At 41.0% G+C, this 19665-nt stretch overlaps 1 protein-coding gene across 7 annotated transcripts in view; it reads right to left on the bottom strand.

Moving 5' to 3' along the window:
• Window positions 1–255: 255 nt before the first annotated feature.
• The window catches only part of Mybpc1 (myosin binding protein C1), an 86718-nt gene continuing 67308 nt past the window's right edge, over window positions 256–19665 (bottom strand). For 5 of the 7 annotated variants that reach the window (XM_036169784.1, XM_036169783.1, XM_036169782.1 and 2 more), the window contains 8 exons: window positions 17781–17948; window positions 15974–16062; window positions 14508–14703; window positions 12121–12260; window positions 8874–9033; window positions 7563–7699; window positions 5120–5306; window positions 256–782 (listed from right to left, as the gene is read on the bottom strand). In XM_036169784.1, the coding sequence (XP_036025677.1) occupies window positions 682–782; window positions 5120–5306; window positions 7563–7699; window positions 8874–9033; window positions 12121–12260; window positions 14508–14703; window positions 15974–16062; window positions 17781–17948 (1178 nt within the window). In that variant the 3' untranslated portion in view covers window positions 256–681. The remainder of the gene's footprint in view (window positions 783–5119; window positions 5307–7562; window positions 7700–8873; window positions 9034–12120; window positions 12261–14507; window positions 14704–15973; window positions 16063–17780; window positions 17949–19665) is intronic. The other 2 variants (XM_036169788.1, XM_036169786.1) reach the window with 1 other exon arrangement.

Raw genomic sequence — 19665 nt, forward strand, 5'->3', positions numbered from 1 at the left:
CTCAGCTTTATCTGAGAATGCATCTCCAAATATATAAGCCAATATGTGTCATTTCAGCGTATGTACAGCAAATTGATGTGCCATTTACTAGATGCAGTTTCTTTTAAAAAAATGCCTGAAAGTTAAAGTTAAGACACCATTTATTAAATTTAAATAAGGGAAGAGGGCATAGATCCTTGTCTGAAACTTGATTTAGAAAAGCAGATTTAGAAAAATTCATTAAAGCCAAGTTAGTGTTTCACACTGGTGATCCCAGTATTCAGGGGGCCATGGCAGGAGGCTTGCCATGACTTTGAGGCACACAGTGAAAAGTCAAATCAAGAAAGATGGGTTTTCAGAATTCCATTATGGTGTACTGTGTTGTGATTTTTACTCTGGGAAAGAAAAGCATTTAGAGATACTATTATAAACTGATATAATGGCTTCTCCTTATTCTATAGCTGGCATTTTAGTAAAGTACAGTGAACGAAGTCATACAATAATGAACAAAGTGTGACAGAAAAAGATTTTGTTGGCTATTTTTAATTAAGCAATCTGTGCAAACAATATTTTTTTTTTCTTTCTTCAAGGTTAGAAGGAGAGAACATGACCACACTTGGGGGCCTGGGAGAAAACCAGAAAATGCCTTCTCTTTTCAACCACATTTCAAAGCAATGTGTTTATAGAGGCAGTGCCCAGCCCTCAGTATTCCTCAGGATTGCTTGATTGCAAGTCTCGCAAATATGAATCGATTATGTTTGGAGGTACGCCCTGCAGGAGGAGCCTGCAGAAGGACAGCCCACCTAAAGACAAAATGGAGAAAGTGGAAGTTAAAAACATCCATGGGAAAGATCATCCAGAGGACACTCCTGGACTAGCTGCCTGCAAATGGGGTCACTTTTGTTCTTATGAGCTACAAAGACTCACTCAGTGCCTACTTGAAATCTTCTCCTGGTTCTCGTACATTTAGAATTTAAAGTGCTTGGCATCACAACGACAACAACAATAAAAAATCAAGTTTCTGGCAGACCCACAGATTTATCTGCCCTACTGTTGTTTAATCTCGTTTTAAATTCTCAGTGCTTTGAGAGCGTATTGCTCTTAGAGAGGTTTTGAGAGTTCTCTCCAAATGATATACAGTTTCTAACTGAATGGCTATAGGTCACCAGGAGAGCCACTTCCCAACTCCTTAATGGTCTTTTTAATTAAACACAGAATATTCTGATTCAAGCACAGGGAGAAGAAAAATATTTGCTTTAACTTTGGCCATTTATAAACTGCAAAAACTAGAGCTAATACCTTCTGAAAGTGAGAGAAATGCCAACTAGTATTTCATACCTACCTTCTGAATTCCTGTTTTAAAAATCAAAGTATCATTCAAGAGAAAACCCACGAAACCAGAAGCCTGCACTACCCTTTATAATGAGTGCTTCACTTCTTGCTAAAGAATTTATGACCAAACAAAAACAGCATGCTGTTGGAACAATCTTAAAACTTCTTTAATGCAAATTTGAGAAACTCATTCTCCTTAATAAAAAAGAAAACAACCAACCATGTCACATATCGGTAGAAACGATGCCACTTATATACATGTCCATTCCTTGATGCAAAGAATTCAGATGCACGGGTCTCATTCATTTCATCTACATCAAATCCTTTGATTCATGCTCTACCTCATTCAACATCTTGCTGCATGTCCAGAAGAAATGGTTGTGAAGGCTCAGTATTAGATGTTAATGTCAAGATCCAGAAATACCAATTAAAACTACAAAGTTAGCAGGCTCTAGTTTCATTGGATTATGTAGTGGAAATCATGCCATACTCCACAGGCCTGGTATGGCTTATGACATTCATAAGCTTCATATGCTAAAACCATATGAAAGCTTACCTTAGGGCAATATACATTCAGAAATCCTTACTGTGCTACAACTAAGGAAGAGAGAGAGAAAGAGAAGAGAGAAGTTGTGAGAATTAATAAAGTGCTAACATCAAAGTCGAGTGTATGTTGGAGGTGAAATTATGGTCACGATTATGATCAGGTGATTTCATTAATCCTTAGTCGGGTGAATGACAAAGGAAAAAGAGAGTGAAGGGTGTCACTTCAAGAGGATCATTAATACATAAAAAATTAATAATAGGCATAACCACTTTGCTAGAATAGGGAGCAAAGCTCATCTGACTAGTCAATATTTATGGTAAGAGCTTCCAAATTGTTAGCTTAAAAAAATACCCTACAACATATATATATTGTGTTTTTCAACAAAAGAAAAACATAGACAATATTTTTAAAATGTTAGTGTTCATATATATATGTTGAAATTCCAAAAGGCAAAATTATCAAGTGTAACTATTGAGCTAGTGTATTTTCTAATATTCTGTTGGGACTGATTGTATGTAACTGGTCTAAGTAAGTCTTAAACTCAAGCTACAGTGACTCTTCTATACCTTAGGGTTCTTCAAAGGGAGAACTCTGTCTGGTATTTTATTTTCTCTTTAGTGCTGTCATTACCTCTACATTCAGAAAGCAGATACTGTAAATTCAGCGTAGATCTATATCGGAGTTTAATTCAGGTTGTTTGCCTAGTCCCAAAGAACTCTTTAGTTAGCTCTTCCAAGTGGGAGTGGGTCATACACATACAATAGGACTTTTTATATGTAATACATTTATCATAAGCCCTAGGCTTTTCCTTCCTTTTAAGTTCATAAGCATATGAGATAATTTGGATACCACAAAGGTTTCCAAACTGTCCAGTACATGAATAGGTTAGATATCCTACCAGTGAATTTGCAATGGGAAAATCTTACATGGGAGACTTCCCAAATGTCACACCTGCCTCTGTATCTTCCTTCAAAAATGCACAGAGCATGCTCTCTTTCCAACTTAGCAGGTGATAGGTGCTCAGTTTCTGAGTTCCATTACGAAGATGAACTCCCTATGCTGGAAACGGTCTTCAAGGGCCAACCTATCTTTGTACACTTGAGAAATAAAGACATTAAGTAAATGTTCTTGTTTCTAACGGGTTTTTTGACAGTCATATATAAAATGAAGGTTTCGGCCTTTGTTTATGGGGACAGCTGGTCTGATATTCAGTCTTCAGAAAGAAGGTATTGGTTCTGCATTAATTAATATCCTTGGATAATTTGCCTTCCTCGTTCATGGCATAAACATTGTATGCCATGAGCTTCTAAGAATTACAATTAAAAGCAAACAAGAAACTCAAGCTTTACATGCAAAGTGCGTTTTCATGTAAGAGGAATGGAACGGGAAATCAAAATATCCAGTGGGCTTATTGAACCTGTTGCTCCCTCTCCATGGAGACTGGCTGTCCAGGGGGATCTACTCCTTGATATATCACTGCAGAATTAGAATATTTGTACCGTATTTATTTATGCTCAGTTGACATTCTTACCTTCTAATACATGGCTTAATTCATCTATGTAACCTCTTATCAGATAACAACCCGATGATGAACATTGCTCAGCTTTGTTTTCATTACCCAAAGCTTTTATCAAGACAGAAATCACAGTTGATATCTTATCATGATTTATTTACACAAGAATACATTTTCTCCACATTAAATTCAGTCTTTACTCAATTTACTATAAAATTTCTAAAAACTGTAACATTTCATGCATAATCTCACTTATTTGTGTGGAAAGCTCCAGATATTGAACCACTTATGAAATTATCATTTTATGCCCTTAACATTTTGTCATTTTCAAAGCATGACTATATAACCATTTTTTATTTTGCTTTTTGGATGATGTTAGAAATTTATAATAATACCTTGAAACAATAAAGCTAGAAGTTTAGAAACCAGATGAGTTATGTGTGGCTTAAATCATCACGTAAAGCAAAGTGTAGTGGTTAAATTCGTAAGGGCTTCCTCAATAGTAAGCTGTGGAATGTTTTATTAATATCATAGGCCCTATGCTTATGACATGGAAACATTTCTCCTATCACTTAATTCTGAAATACCTTATACCTGAGGACAAAAATCATAAGGGAAGAAAAGTATTAGGAGCATGTTATTGTTCAAGAAGGTTCTTATACTCTATACTAAACAGGAAGAAAAGGTTCTTTTAAAAACATCTTAGACATTTTTCATGACTATAAAATACATATTTACAAAGCCAACTTTTTTTACTTTTAGGGTGGAATTGTTTCATCATAGACAGACAGGGAATAAAACACTTTGGTTATCAGAGGATAGAAATAGAATAATGAATGAAAACACATTAGGGTCATATTGTCTGGTGTCATGGTGTCCCAAAGCAGGTTTTGGTTATTAAGAAAAACATTAGAATAAACCCTTGTCAACTAGTAAGAAATGCCATTAAGATGACAATTTATACTAAGATTTTTCTCCTATGTAAATCCTTATGTGTTTTTCTTGGTTTACATTAATTGCGACTTTTTTTTTTTTTTTTTAGACAGGGTTTCTCTGTGTAGCTTTGCACCTTTCCTGGAACTCGCTTTGTAGACCAGGCTGGCCTTGAACTCACAGAAATCCACCTGCCTCTGCCTCCCAAGTGCTGGGATTAAAGGTGTACGCCACCACCGCCTGGCTAGTTGTGACATTTCTTAAATGGAATATAAACCTATAAAGAGAAATCCCTTAATAATGTTACAATTCAGGTATGCTGTATCCTACACACATGCCAAACCCTGAAGTCACAACATTGCATATGTATGCCTATGCGTGTGTATGTGTGTGTGTGTGTGTGTGTGTGTGTGTATGTATTGGTATGTACGAAGTTTCACAGCTTACTAAAAACAGTGTGATTTGCTTAACTGCAGTTTCAGTAGACAAGCTCTTACACCAGGCTTCCATTTACAGATAGACTATGTCACTGAAGCAATACTGTTTTTTACTTCGTTCTCACCATGCTACCCACCCACATTTCACTGAAATTAATCTTCCTTTAATTAATATGAATTTTGAAAAATACTAAAACAAGTTAACCCAGATAGTCATGGATCTTAACGAACAGCATAAACGCTCAAGTAAAAGAATTCCTTCCCTATCAATTCTGCCTACTCACAGCATCCTACCAAGTAGTTTTAATTTTGCATTGAGAGTTTCCTTATGCCACATCCTTTAACTTAAGCCTACGGATGGCATCTTAGGTGACATACCTTTCACCTCCAGTTTGCATTCGATCTCCACTGTCCCGAGGTCGTTGACCGCTTTGCAGCAGTAAGTGCCTCCATCATAGGGACTAGGCTTGCGGATCTCCAGGGTACAGACTCCTTGGTTGCTGAACATCCTGTATCTTGGGTCATCCACAATAGCCACTTTGTTTTTCATCCAGGTGATTTTGGGCTGAAGTCCAAATTGAAAAACCTCAAGTCAAAGCCTGTTTGTACGTAGCATAGTAAGAGCCCCTCTGACCCAGTGAAAGGGCAGGGTTGGGGATTTAGCTCAGTGGTAGAGTGCTTGCCTAGCAAGGGCAAGGCTGTAGGTTCGATCCTCAGCTCAAAAAAAAAAAAAAAGGCATCTAAGAAGTAGACAACTACTTGGGTCCTGTTTGTCTCAAATTCTATTCCATTGGAAGGAAAGTGAAGGGGGTAGCTCTAAAGAAGAAAGCTGGAGTTGTGCAGAGGACAGCTCGAGAACAGTCTTCCCAGAAGTATTAAGTTACATTCCAAATTAATCTACGTGGGCACAAAATGTTCACTTAGAAGACAAATGAACTGTAGGCCTCTGATATCTTGCATGTGTGCTTGTGGATGTGCTAGTTTGATTGTGGAAATCATTGCACAGTGCACATCAAATCACATTGTGTGCCTCGACTATACACGTTCTTCATCAATTATTTCCAGATTTTAAAAATTGACCTACAGGTTTGTGACAGGAGTTCGTAACAGAGAGTGTATATACTGGGTGTTTTCAGAGAATTCCCAAACAGTACCACGATCATCTGATTGTCTCCTCTTTCCCCAAAGAGTCTCTAATTCTTTATAGGTTGCATATGCTCTCTGGGCATATCACCTCCCCTCTGACATCATATTCATTATCTAGTGGTAGGAGATCGGCTCCAGCTGAGTAATACAAGCTCAGCAAAGCTCCAGGCACCCAGGAAGGTGCTTCTGTGCTCCTCGACCCTTGATCTACATTTGCAGTCATTGACCCCACCCCTTAGCTTTCCTCCCTACTCCTTCCCTCTGTAAACATACTCAGTCTTGACCTGCTGCTCCTACTCTGCCTTTTATTACTGTGTCTCCCTCAGATCCTGGCAGAGCCTTTGCTGTCTTTTACGAAGCCCTCTCCTTCCCTCCATCTTTCAAGTGAGACCATCCTGAGGCTCACATCTGGGTCCTTGGCTTTTTACTGCCTTCCTTCCTCAATGCTATTGCTTTGCAGAACTTGAGCTCTAAGGGACGGTGTGTAGCACCTCCATGCTGAGACTCCCCAGCTGAGGGCAGGTTAACATTTCCTTATTCCCAGGCAGAGGTCCCCACGTCACATCTGCTTACACATGAATTCAGCACCTTCCTCCCTGCTCCTCCTGGCTTTTCCCTTTGCCTTACCCCATTCTGCCCAGACATAGGCCACTGTTACTGTGTTTCATTCTATCAGAGTTTTCAAAATTTGAGCGTACTTTCCCTTGGTGCCATCCAGGGATAGAGACCACTATAGACAACATTTGTTAATTGTTGCTTTTAAACACCAACAACAGGAGGCCTGAGAACCTTTCTAAGTGTCCTCTACTGAGTGTGATCACCCAGTTTTAGCACTCTGCACGCTGAGCAAAGCACATTTTATATTCTTACCCCTGAGTGTTGGGAAGATATTTGTTCACACTGTGAACCCAGAGACTATGTTACTTCCTGGGAAAAAAGCATGTTTCTAGTTGTGGTTTGGCTCAGCCCTAGCACACACCTTTCTATTTGAATGTTGGGAACAGGATTAAATAAGTCAACCATAGGTCAAGAGGGGGAGCAAGCAACCAGCTGACAGGAAGTGAACATAGGATTATTAAGAAAAAACCATAGAGAGTAGGAGGGAGTCAGGAGGATAGACAGACGCACAGGAAGTGGAAAGGAGGGACATGGAGTCCGAAGGGAGAGTTGTTTGCGACAGCAGATGGAAGGATCTTTCTGGGACGGAGGAAGGTCAGCTGGGTGCTTTCTCAGCCTCTCTGAGCCAGCAGGCTTTCTTCCCAGCGTCTGGCTTCTGAGTCTTTATTGATAAAACTGAACGTTTGAGATTTTGTTAAAAACAACCCCTGAATTATCATGTGACTGTTAAGTGTGTTAGAGACTTCTTAATGAGTCAATATCGCCAACGAATTTTTCCAGGTAAAACGATATCCCCTCTGCTTCCCTCTTGCTTCTTTTCTTTAGTGGCTATCTATTAGTTAATAAAGACATATACCACACTCGTTCCTACTAATTTAAATGTTGTAATTATTTATCCACAAACCCCACCTTTCTTCACTCCTCCACTCTAGAAAGACACAGATAGAAGCTGGAAGGCCGGTTTATCGTCTTACTTGCCATTATAACATGGCAAATATAAGAGAGAGGTTTTGGAATCGGTTCTCAAATTTCAGTAATGGATAGTAACACACAGTACCTTAGGATTTCCTCGGACGCTGCAGTTCAGGGTGGCGTTATAACCGGCGATGGCGTAGGTGTTCACCAAAGGCTGAGTAAACATGGGAGCCTCCGTGAAATCAAAGTCTTCATATACTGGATTTTTGTAGATTTTACCTTAAAAATTAGTAGTGAAAGATGTTTAAAAAAAAATAGAAGGTGGCTTGAGATGTGTTATTCTTGGCATCCTTATGAGTAAAACTTCCTTTGCTGGGCGGTGGCGGCACACACCTTTAATTCCAGCACTTGGGAGGCAGAGGCAGGCGGATTTCTGTGAGTTCGAGGCCAGCCTGGTCTACACACAGAGTTCCAGGACAGCCAGAACTATACAGAGAAACCCTGTCTCGAAAAAACAAACAAAACTTCCTTCAATTCAGAAAATTACAAGAAAATGCCACATGGCATTTGCTCTAACCGGGACACATGTATAGCCAGTGGTTATGACATACTAAACCTAGTACTGAACGGATGTAGCTGTCCTGAGTTTCTCGATCAAGTGTGTCCTAATGTGAAAATCTCAGTGAAGGACTTGAGAGAATGTGACTGGATGAAAGGCTGAAATTTAGCTCCCCGTTTCTTTAGAGCAAGTCCCATGTCACGTTACATTGAAGGTACCAAAAAAAAAAAAAAAAAAAAAAACAACAAAAAAAAAACCAGAAAACCAAGGAATTTTTCCTATTTGCCTGACATCCACCATGTATAGACCCAGGAACCAGAAACTGGAATGAATTGAATTTGCAAAATCTATAATAATAGTGTAATTTCCCTAGAAAAAAATTACCCGTAGAATTGAAATTTTACTTCAATATTGTTACCATAACTTCCTAGCATATGCTCACTCTTTTTTTAAAAAAGATTTATTTATTTATTTTATTATTGTGCATACAGTATTCTGACTGCATGTGTCCCTGCAGGCCAGAAGAGGGCGCCAGACCTCATTACAGATGGCTGTGAGCCACCATGTGGGTGCTGGGAATTGAACTCACGACCTTTAGAAGAACAGTCAATGCTCTTAACCACTGAGCCATCTCTCCAGCCCCATAGGCTCACTCTTATTCCCCCCATCTTTTTTAATGTGTATAGTGTTCTGCCTGCGTGTGTCCCTGCAGGCCAGAAGAGGGCGCCAGATCTCATTACGGATGGTAGTGAGACACCATGTGGTGTCTGGGAATTGAACTCAGGACCTCTGGGAGAACAGCTCGTGCTCTGAGCCATCTCTCCAGGCCCTCCTCTTTCATTCTTTTCCGTGGATCAACCCAGGTCTCCAAATGTCAGTCCACCTCCAACTCACCATCCTTGGCGATCACAGCACTCTCCTTAGTCATTGTAGCGTCCTCGCTGAGGCCACACATGTTTTCAGCAAAGACCCGGAAGTAGTATTCGTTCCCTATGACCAGCTCGGTGATGGTGGCATTGGTTCGGTGGTAGTGCTCAATGACAGTGAACCACTCCTGAAGGGAAACGACTATTAGTTGTGGAAAACCACCTACTGACTGGAATAAAAAGAATGTGTCACCAGGAGGTGGTGGCGCACACCTTTAATACCAGCACCCGGGAGGCAGAGGCAGGAGGATCTCTGTGAGTTCGAGGCCAGCCTGGTCTACAGAATGAGTTCCAGGGCAGCCAGAGCTACCCAGAGAAACTCTGTCTCAAAAAAGAAAAAAAAAAGTCATTAAAAAAACAGCACTAGGGGCTGGGGATTTAGCTTCGTGGTAGAGCGCTTAGCGTAAGGCCCTGGGTTCTATCCTCAGCTCCAAAACAACAACAACAACAACAAAACAAAACAAAACAAAAATAGCACTAATTTCTATGTTGAGAGCAATGGCAATAAACATTTAATACTATATAACTTATCTATCATTGCCCGCAATTGAGTCTCCATTTACACGTTAGATTCATACCATCTACTACCATCTTGATATTTTCCATAGCTGCGTCATGTCTGGCATCTATCCACCCACTGATCTAGCAATCCTTTGTGGGACAAAATATAATTATAGAATGTAACTGATAATCTATTGTTAGAGTAGTAGATGGAACTAGATCCAATGATTTTGCCTAGCTTGTTAATTCAGGTTATTCTAGCTGTCACCTTGTCCTTTCCTGTTTCTCTTGCTGTTTTATCTGTACCATTTTGGACATGGTTTATGACCATAACCTGGATGTGTTTTCCTCATAACTTGCCCTCCACGTGCATGCACACACTTATTTTACTTGTTTTCTCTCTCAGCTGCAGAGGATGCACAATTAGTATAAAGCCTGATTTCCTACCCAAGCCTCTGACAGTAACTGGCACCTAGTAGCTTCAATACACAAAGTAAATATTAAATATTTAGTGGATAAGTGAATGAATACATTAAGATACTTTTACACTTTCTGTCTTCCCCATACCAAGAAATATAATTTCAAAGCTTGCACTGTTGCCAGTAGAAGACCACACTAGTCAACACATGTTTTGTACTACTAACAGAAAAAATACATTTGCTAATAAAAAACACACTTCCTAAAGGAAAAGCATTTTCCTTGGAATTTTCAAGGCCATCATTATCTATAAATTTTGGATAATTTAATACCATAAAAACCATAGTTATGTGTTCATTTATTCCTAAAACTCTATATGCAGATCTTTATCTTAACTTTTTTGTTTTACATTTATTTATTATATATACAGTGTTCTGTCTACGTGTATGCCTGCACACCAGAAGAGGGTGCTACATCTCATTACAGATGGTTGTGAGCCACCATGGGGTTGCTGGGAATTGAACTCAGGACCTCTGGAAGAGCAGCCAGTGCTCTTAACCTTTGAGCCACCTCTCCAGCCCTATCCTAACTTTTTCATATTGGCTTATCATTTAGTTTTATGTCTTTCATCTTGCCTTGACTGGAGTGCCCCCAAAATAGGAATTTTCTTTCTTTCTTCCTTCCTTCTTTTTATTCAGCTGGTACAACGGTGTTCAACACACAGAGTAAGAAGTTGAACAAGTGAATGTTTGGGCCCACATAACAGAAACCACAAAGGTGGGAGGCTGTGGGGATTTGGGGAAGACTGGAGTCTGCAAGCTTGAGGAAGACAGGGTGACCTTGTCCCCTCCAAGAAGAATTGGTAGAATAAACACCGTCTAGTCCCTGGTTCTGTTGCTGAAATGCAAGAGAAACACAGGGCTGGGTCAGGGGTCACCAGACAGACTCAGTCATGTGGACTGGAAGGAAAGTTCTGGCCCAGCTGGACTTGGCTGGATATCTTATGTTAGTCTGAGAAAATGTGCAGACTGCAGAGGGGCCCTCTATAGAGACTCTGGTGTGTCTGGGTTCTCTGCCAATATTAGGATCAAGGCCCAAGAAAATCCTTCATTGCAAAAGAAGTCTGAGCTGTTCAGGTTTATCTTACAAGGTCATTCACCCATGGGTCTAGCTCTCAGGCTGTTCAGTTTAGATGAAAAAAAATGTTACTTGAAATGCCGTTTTATCTTGTCATGTAGTACTTATGGGGAAAAAGCCATGCTAAAAACAGTTTATAGAAAGAAGTGGTTCAAAATATGATTGTCTTTTTCACCCCGGCCCCTTCTATGAAGCTAGTATAACTTCATGGCCTAAGTTCTTGCTGAGCTCTAACTGTAATACACAACAACTTTACACCGTTCACTATGCTGTTTGATTATGGGAATGAAAAATGTTCTATTCCAATGTGTGCCCAAGCATTCATTCATTCATTCAATCAATCTCTTACAGGTAGGTCAGTAGGAGGGTATAGCATACAGATTCTTAGAGTTGTTTGTTTGTTTGTTTGTTTTGAGGCAGGGTTTCTCTGTGTAACTTTGGAGCCTGTCCCGGAACTCCCTGTGTAGACCAAGATGGCCTTGAACTCATAGACATCCCCCTGCCTCTGCCTCCCAAGTGCTGGTATTAAAGGTGTGCGCTACCACCAGCCGGCACATATAGATTCGTATTCAGCATTTAGCTCAACAACTCTGTTCCTCATCAAGTCTGATTCTTTCATCTAATTCCTCACCTGTGATAAGCCATTATTCCCACAGGGTTGCATCTTGAACACATCAGGCAGATTTCTTTCTCAGAAACTTAGCACATGATGTAACTTTCAAAAATTGTTCTTTTCTAGTTAATGTCTACCAATTTTTTTTTTTTAAAATTGGTTTTAAGCCCATACCATTTAATGTTACAAGGAGAAAGCATTGCATGGTGAATATTTATGGAATGAAGAATGAATTCCTTTTACTTTTCATTGCCACTTTAGACTATCTTAGCTTTAAATAACCAAGCAAGATAAAGGATCTGTACCTCCATTTTGTAGATAAGGAAATGGGGACCAAGGAGGTCGAGGGACCAGCCATGCACACATGACTTAAGTGGCAGCCCTGGGATTTACTTCAACTCTGTGACTTGAAAGGCCCCACCTTTCTGGCTCAGCCACATGGCTCTTCCATACCCCCGATAGGCTTCACCAGAGAAACCTTCCAACAACCCCATTACCTCTGGCGGAAGTGACTTTGCTCCTGAGGTCAATCAGAAGCCAGACTTACCATGCTCTTCTTGTCGGCCTTCTGGATAGTGTACCCTGTGATGGCTGCATTGCCGTCGTCCTTGGGTGGTGTCCATGTGAGAGCAACGTTCTCTCCCCACACATCTTCAATAGTCACAGATTGGGGTGGACCCGGGCGGTCTGTAGGATGGAGTCATGCCATCACTGTGAGTTCATATTCCAGTCTAGTCTACACCCTATTACACGAGGATATCTTAACATGTCCTTTTTCCTGTTACAGGAGGCATTGATCTTCCAGTCTCAGCCGTGGGGGTCCACACATAACCCCGTGCTCCCTTTATCCCAGACAGGGCCAAGGCTCTCTCACTCCTCTTAGCTTAGAAAACCCCTTAAAGTTTGTTCAGAGGAAAACAGTGCTTGGCTTAAAGAACTCAGGTTTCCCAGGAAGTTTCTCTTTAGTTCACTGGTTCTCAACCTGTGGGTCACAACCCCATGGGGGGGGGTGTCAAATGATCCTTTCAGAGGAGTCACATATTAAATATTTACATCATGATTCATAACAGTAGCAAAACTACAGTTATGAAATGGCAATGAAATAATTTTATGGTAGAGGGTCGCTACAACATGAGAACTGTATCAAAGGGTTGTAGCATTAGGAAGGTTGAGACCCACTGCTCCAGTTAGAGAACCTCAAGTCCAGTCCCAGCCAATGGCCTGGAACAAAAAAATGATTGGAAACAAGGCTTCTTTCAACACTAATAATAAACTGATTTTTATTGTTTGGTGTTTTAGACATTAAACTCAGCATCCTTCTGCCTTAGCCTTCTACATGCTGGAATTATAGGCATGTAGCCCTATGCTGGGTTCTTAAATTCTCTCTGTATATGTGTGTGAGTGGCATATGTATGTATGTATGGATGTATGTACATGTTAGTGGGGTGGGGGGGGAGATTCACACATGGGGAAGCCAGAGGAGGCTGTCATGTGTTCTTGATCATGCTCCACCTTACTTCTTTGAGGTAGAGTCTATTCCTGAACTACTGCTTTTCAGCTAAGACAGGCAGGTAGCAAACCAGAGCAATGCTGGGATCTCCTTTCACACAGTGCTGGGGTTAAGGCATGTGTGGGACCACACCTGGCTTGCTCTGTGGGTGCTGGAACCCAATCCCAGGTCCTCATGCTGCGTAGCAAAAGCTTGTGCCCTCTGAGCCTCCTAAATTTACTTACTGATGTTGCAAAAACTACAGAATAGTTTAAGGTGTGTGTGTGTGTGTGTGTGTGTGTGTGTGTGTCGGGGTGGGGGTGTCTGTGTATAAGGATCCCTATTCTGTTTCCCTAATTGTGAACAAAAATGAGAACTAACCTATTTGTTTACTTTCTACGAGTACTAACTAGCACAAGCGATCAACTCCTGTGTTCAATTGTTGGGCTCTGTTGGCTTATCTTTACACTAGGAAAAAGTCTTCACTCTCTACTCTCCTTTACAACTGGTGAATTTCAGGTGTGGCAAGAACATTTTAAACTGTCTAGAAGCTACTATGTGTTTTTCGGCATAAAACATACTTTTATCATCAGGCAATTAGAAATTGAAAGCCAGAGAACAATATAAAGCAATGCAGATTGATTTCACTAAAATTAGTGTGTCCACTAATTTTCTTGTGCACATGGTCTCCCATGATTAGTACATTTGGTCAGTGTAAGTTATTTTGAAATGCTAACAAATCTTACTATTCTTACTGCTTCTTTCTTTTCTTTTTTAAAAAAGATTAATTTATTATGTATACAGTGTTCTGTCTGCATGTGTCCCTGCACCAGATCTCATTAAGGATGGTTGTGAGCCACCATGTGGTTGCTGGGAATTGAACTCAGGACCTTTGGAAGAGCAGCCAGTGCTCTTAACCTCTGAGCCATCTCTCCAGCCCTGCTTATTTCTTTTTTAATCATTCTCTTCTTTCCTTTCTTTTTTTAGGTTTTTTTTTTTTTTTTTGGTTTTTCAAGATAAGGTTTCTCTGTGTAGCTTTGGAGCCTTTCCTGGAACTTGCTTTGTAGCCCAGGCTGGCCTCAAACTCACAGAGATCCGCCTGCCTCTGCCTCCTGAGTGCTGGGATTACAGGCCTGTGCCACCACTGCCTGGCTTTTTTAAGGTTTTTTGTTTGTTTGTTTGGTTTTTGAGATAGGGCCTCTGTCTATGTGTCCTGGAACTTGTTCTGTAGACCAGGCTGGCCTCAAACTCACAGAGATCCGCCTGCCTCTGCCTCCCAAGTGCTAGGATTAAAGGCATGCGCCACCACAGCCTGGAATCTCTTTTTTAATCTCAAAAATATGTTTGTGTAGAACAAGCCTAACACATTCCTATCTCTCCCCAAATGACAAAGACTGTCTCCATCCTCTGTTGACAGAATGTTCTCATTCTTTCCCGAGACCCACCTACGATCTGGATGTCGATGGAGGCATTTTCCACATACTTGTCCACTTTGACCTGCAGGTCGTACTTGCCAGAGTGGCTCCTCTCTGCTTTCCTAATGAAGATGATGGTATCAGTCTCTGAGTTGCGAATGTTTATTTGATTCTTATCAATTTCTCCCCCATCCTTCTTCCAGGTCAGCTCTGGTCTTGGTTTGCCCTAAAATGAAAGACAGAAAAGTTGAAGGGGAGAAATAACATTGTCTTGGGATTTTTTTTTTAACATCACAATAATGACAATGGCCTAACTTATTTTTGGCAAGGATGGAAGACGCCACACCCTGACTCAGTGGTAGGTGACCCTTGTCAAGCAAGGCCACTTCAGCTGATGGCCTTCTGTGTTTCAGGTGCATAACATTTATTATTTCCCTTGATCTATACATGAATAAGAATCATTATCTACACTGATTTGGAAAGAGGGGTTCAGTGATTTGCCCAAAGCCTTGAAGTTAAGAAACTTCTAGAACTAGTTCTAGGTGGATCTGCCAGACTCCAGCAGAATAGTGCTCAAGAGCGTGTGCTCTGGGACCCCAGAACCCATGCTTGACTATTGACCACTTAATAATGGCGTGACCTTGGGAAAACTGTTAAACTCTGTACCTCAGTTTCTCAATCTGTAAGACAGGGACAATAGTAGTGTCCACTTCACAGAGTAGTTATAAAGACTGAAGTCTTTTGCAGACAGCAACAGTGCTTAGCAGTAGCAGCTAAAGCTAATTATTTTCTTACATACTATGCTCCCTTCTCAGACTGCTCTAGAGTCTCTCTAGCTGTTGACACAATTAAGAAATTATAAAATTATAATCTTATCCATAGACACAAGTTTCAGTTTCTTTTCTTTTTCTTTTTTCTTTTCTTCTCTCCCTCTCTCTTTCCTTCTTTCTTTCCTTCCTTCCTTCCTTCCTTCCTTCCTTCCTTCCTTCCTTCCTTCCTTTCTTTCTAGATGGGATCTCATGTAGCCCAAGATAGCTTCAAGAAAGAAAGAAAGAAGGAAGGAAAATAAAAAGCCAGGTTAATCTTATAAACAGCAGACTTTTGCTAGAGTGATTATTTTGCAATGGGCTTGTATTTCAGTTAGTGATATCAAGATTTCAAAGTAGAGTTCTGTTTGGTTGGGAGCCATTGTGGAAACTAAGAGAATGTTGTTTTGTTGGGTATGAGCACCTGAATGCAGACAATCATGTCACAGACGGCTGGGCCACAGAGACTCTTCCAGCATTTCTTCATCTCCTCTCTGATATCCCTGCCCCACCCCACTGAGTCTTCAGGCATGATGAGGTCTCTGCATCCTGCAGAATTTAAATCTGACAGGATTATGGTGTTTTCCATCATTGACCTGATCTTTCCAGGGACTCTGAATCATGATGAACTTAAAGCCTAGACCACCTCCCTCAACCTTTTCAACACTCCAGCCTGGAAAGACTTTTTACCTGGAAAGGGATAACCAGATTGACAGCTTCCCCAACCCGTCGGATGTAAGTCTGCTTCAGGTGCCTTGGGATGCGAATCTTGGGCGGCTCTGGGAAGGGTGGAGAAGCACAGTTGTGCAATCAATGCAGCAGCCTGGAAATAGTTGTGTAAGTGGAACGGCACGGTGCTCATGACCCATCCTTGGGATCACATCTCTTCCACAGTTTTAGATGTTTCAATAACAGTATATTGAGCAAAATCGACCCAAACGGATTTCTCTAAGTACAGATGTCTTTTTATTTACTTATTTATTTGTGTTTTTTTCCGAGATAGGATTTCTCTGTGTGGTTATTTTTAAGACATGTGTTTATGGGGTTAGAGAGATAGATGGCTCAGCACTTAAAGCACTGGGCTGATAACTGGTGGGTTGATTCACAACTGTAACTCCAGTTACAGGAGATCCAGTGCCCTCTTCTGGCCTCTTTGAATACGAGGCACAAACATGGCATCCTGTCACACATGCAGGCAAAACACTCATAAACGTAAGATAAAGTAACATGGTGAAAAAGAAAGCATTTGAGTGCTAGAGAGCTGGAGGGCAAGGAATCCCCCTGCCTCAGCCTTTCAAGCAGCTGAGACTAAGGACATATAGGTACTATGACCACCTTCGACACATGATTTGATAGGCTTTGGTCATTTGGAAACAATTACTATATAGAATTATGGAGATCTTCTGAATGCTGACTTTTTATTGTATAACATTTTAAAATTTTTATTTGCTGATAGGACCACTGTATCAATCAATGTGTTTAAGTATTCAAAAGCTGTCGACGCATGTCTCCAAGTCTGATGACCTGTGTTCAGTCCCTGAAACCCACATGGTGGGAAGAGAAAATCAAGTTTTTAAAGTTGTTCCCCAGTCCAGAAAGGGGCTTGGGCTTAAGGACCAAGATTAATACAATTAACATTTGTTATGTTTGCTCGACAACACTCTGAGGCAAAACTGAGCCTTCTCTTTAACTGTGAGCACTTGGAGGGGCTTAGCTGTCATAGCTATGTGCCTCTGACTTGATTCATGTAAACACACCAACGGTTTCCTTTACACCATCAGGACAGACGTAAGGATGTTGAAAAGGGCCCAGATGTATCTGTGCCATCATGAAAATGGTTGTGACTTTGCAGACTACTTGAGCTAGCAGAGCATCTGGCCAAGTCATCTAACTGCTCTTCTGAGTACTAAATTATAAAATCCCAAACTGACCTCCTACACTGCCTAAAAAGCAGTGTTTTGTTAATCTTTAACTCTCAGGAACCATTCTTAAAATATCAAAGGAATAAATTTAAGGCAGTAAAATAATAAATTAAATTAAATAAATTAAAGGCAGTAAAAATAAATTTTAAAAAAGAGATGTGTGTGTGTGTGTGTGTGTGTGTGTGTGTGTGTGTGTGCGCGCATGCACGTGCAAGTGCGCACATATCGCAGAGGTCAACCTTGGTGTCATTCCTCAGGACAATGTCCACCTTGGGCTTTTGTTGTTGCCTTGTTTTTTGAGGCGGGATCTCGATGGCCTGGATCTTGCTGATTGGCTAGGCTGGCTGGCCAGTGACCTCCCAAGGATCTCGCTGTGTCTCTCTGTCCAGCACTAGGATTATAGCATATCACTCTGTCTGGCTTTCTTATGTTGGTTCTGGTGACCAAACTCAAGTCCTCATGCCTACAGGAGGGCTTTACTGACTGAGCCATCTCCCCCACCCTAGAAAGAGATTTTAAAATTCAAAAGCAAGCAATGGAAAAGGCAGACTAAATGTGAGAGCCGCACCACCTACCTATAACTTCCTTCACAAGAATGGGCTGAGAATAATACTTAGGCTCACTAGCCCCAGCTGCGTTAATAGCCTTCACTCGTACGAAGATCTTTGCATCCGTGGGGAGACCGTTGATGGTGAACTTCGTCTTGTCAATCAGGTCCGTGTTTGCAACTATCCAGTCCTCAGCTAAGACCAGTGAAAGAAAAAGAAAAGAAGCAGGAACAGTGTTTAGTGAGAGAAGCCATCCCAGGCCATCACAACCAACTCCAACATAGCATTTCACATTCATACTTAAATCCTTCAGAAAGAACATGATTTGGACTAGACTCAGGTTACGACTATTTAAATACCTGAGAAAATGCCCCCAAATGGCTAGCTCTAAATTAGACTCTGTTATTTCTGAAAAAATAAAATAAAAAAACTCTTACTTAGGAATAGAGTGCCCTGAATAATAGTAAGCGTTCTCAATAATTCTGTAGCAGCTTTACTCCAACTTGGTTCCATACTGTTTGATACAATCTTGACATTTAGGCCTTGATAAACCTTCAAGTTCAGAAAGACAGGAAATCGCCCTTCTCATGAAGGAAAGGCATTATTCTTGCCACGTGGTCTGTTTTATCCCAGCTGGTTTGTTATCACAAAACATTAATGTGAACATAAGGAATCTGATCATTTGTATTCATGAAGAAAAGCCAATTCTACTCATAAAGAGGAAAGGAGGCTCATGAGCTGATATCTCATGAGTTGGTACAACCCTTTCCTTTAACCAAAAATTGGATTTTCCTTTTCAGCAATTGGTAGCTTTGTCTACACTCTATAATAGCAAAAGACTTTAAACCCAGCATCCAAGTCATACAAGTATTTCAGCTTCTAAAAATCAGAAATGACCACTGGGAAAAGAGAAGTCTTGAATCCTAATGAGAAAGTCACCCCTTTCCCCCCAACTCTACGGAATTCTTTGTGAAGGTGGTGGGGAGGTCCTTCGTGTAAAGTCATGGAATATTCCCAGATATGATTCAAAGAGTAAGAAAGTCTGAGAGCTTCACAGATACTTTACCTGGTAGATCAAACGCAGCCTCCCCATTTTCATTAGGCTGTTTTGCTGATGTACCTTTGAGAATCCGTCAATAAATTAATTAAAGACACCCACTTTCACACCAGAAGAATATTACATCAGTAGTCAGCATTCTCTGTTAGTAAAGTATGCAAAGTAGACAAAGAGACCCGTCTTTGGAGTAGTGACGCAAGAGAACAGACATGTTAAGGGGAGGCACAGCTTCCTCAGGACAGCCTGTGGGTTTGGTCTACAGGCACCTGCCCCAGAGAAGAGAAGGGCTAAGAAAAGAGATGAGGAGAGAGGCTGGGACACCTCCACAGGCGGGAAGAAGAGCCAGAGAACAAAATAAGACATCAAAGGAAAAGGAAGAGTTGGTTTTGGAATCCCAAGGGAGCAGTCTGTTCCTCTCTAGTGCGCCCAGGAAGCAGGATGCTTGGCATGGTGGAACTTCCTCCCTAGAGTCTAGGAGGACACTCTAGCACTGTCTTACCAGGACTTAGCTATGCCTTAACACATTCCAGTAGAAATGAAGTCAGCCCCAGCAGCTCGGGAGCAGCCCTGATTACCAGGACAATGAACTCTGCATCAAGAAAACAAACTGGACATTCCTGTGTCCCTGTATTCCAAGTAAAGGTCTCACAGGGATGGTTTGGAGCTTGTCCCAGTGGTTTGGAATGATGTACCTTTTTTTGGTACCAAGGAGATGAGCTGCGACAAGGAGTCCAGAGTGACTGCCTCTGAGGACCTTGGCCTCCCTCTCTGTTTTCCCAATCCTATCAGTTCTAGAAGAGAGGTTTGCCATCTTGACAGTTGTGTGGATGATAAAAATCACTCATGACTTTGAAA

The sequence above is a fragment of the Onychomys torridus genome, chromosome 20 (assembly GCF_903995425.1).
Source record: "Onychomys torridus chromosome 20, mOncTor1.1, whole genome shotgun sequence".
In the NCBI taxonomy this organism is placed as follows: domain Eukaryota; kingdom Metazoa; phylum Chordata; class Mammalia; order Rodentia; family Cricetidae; genus Onychomys; species Onychomys torridus.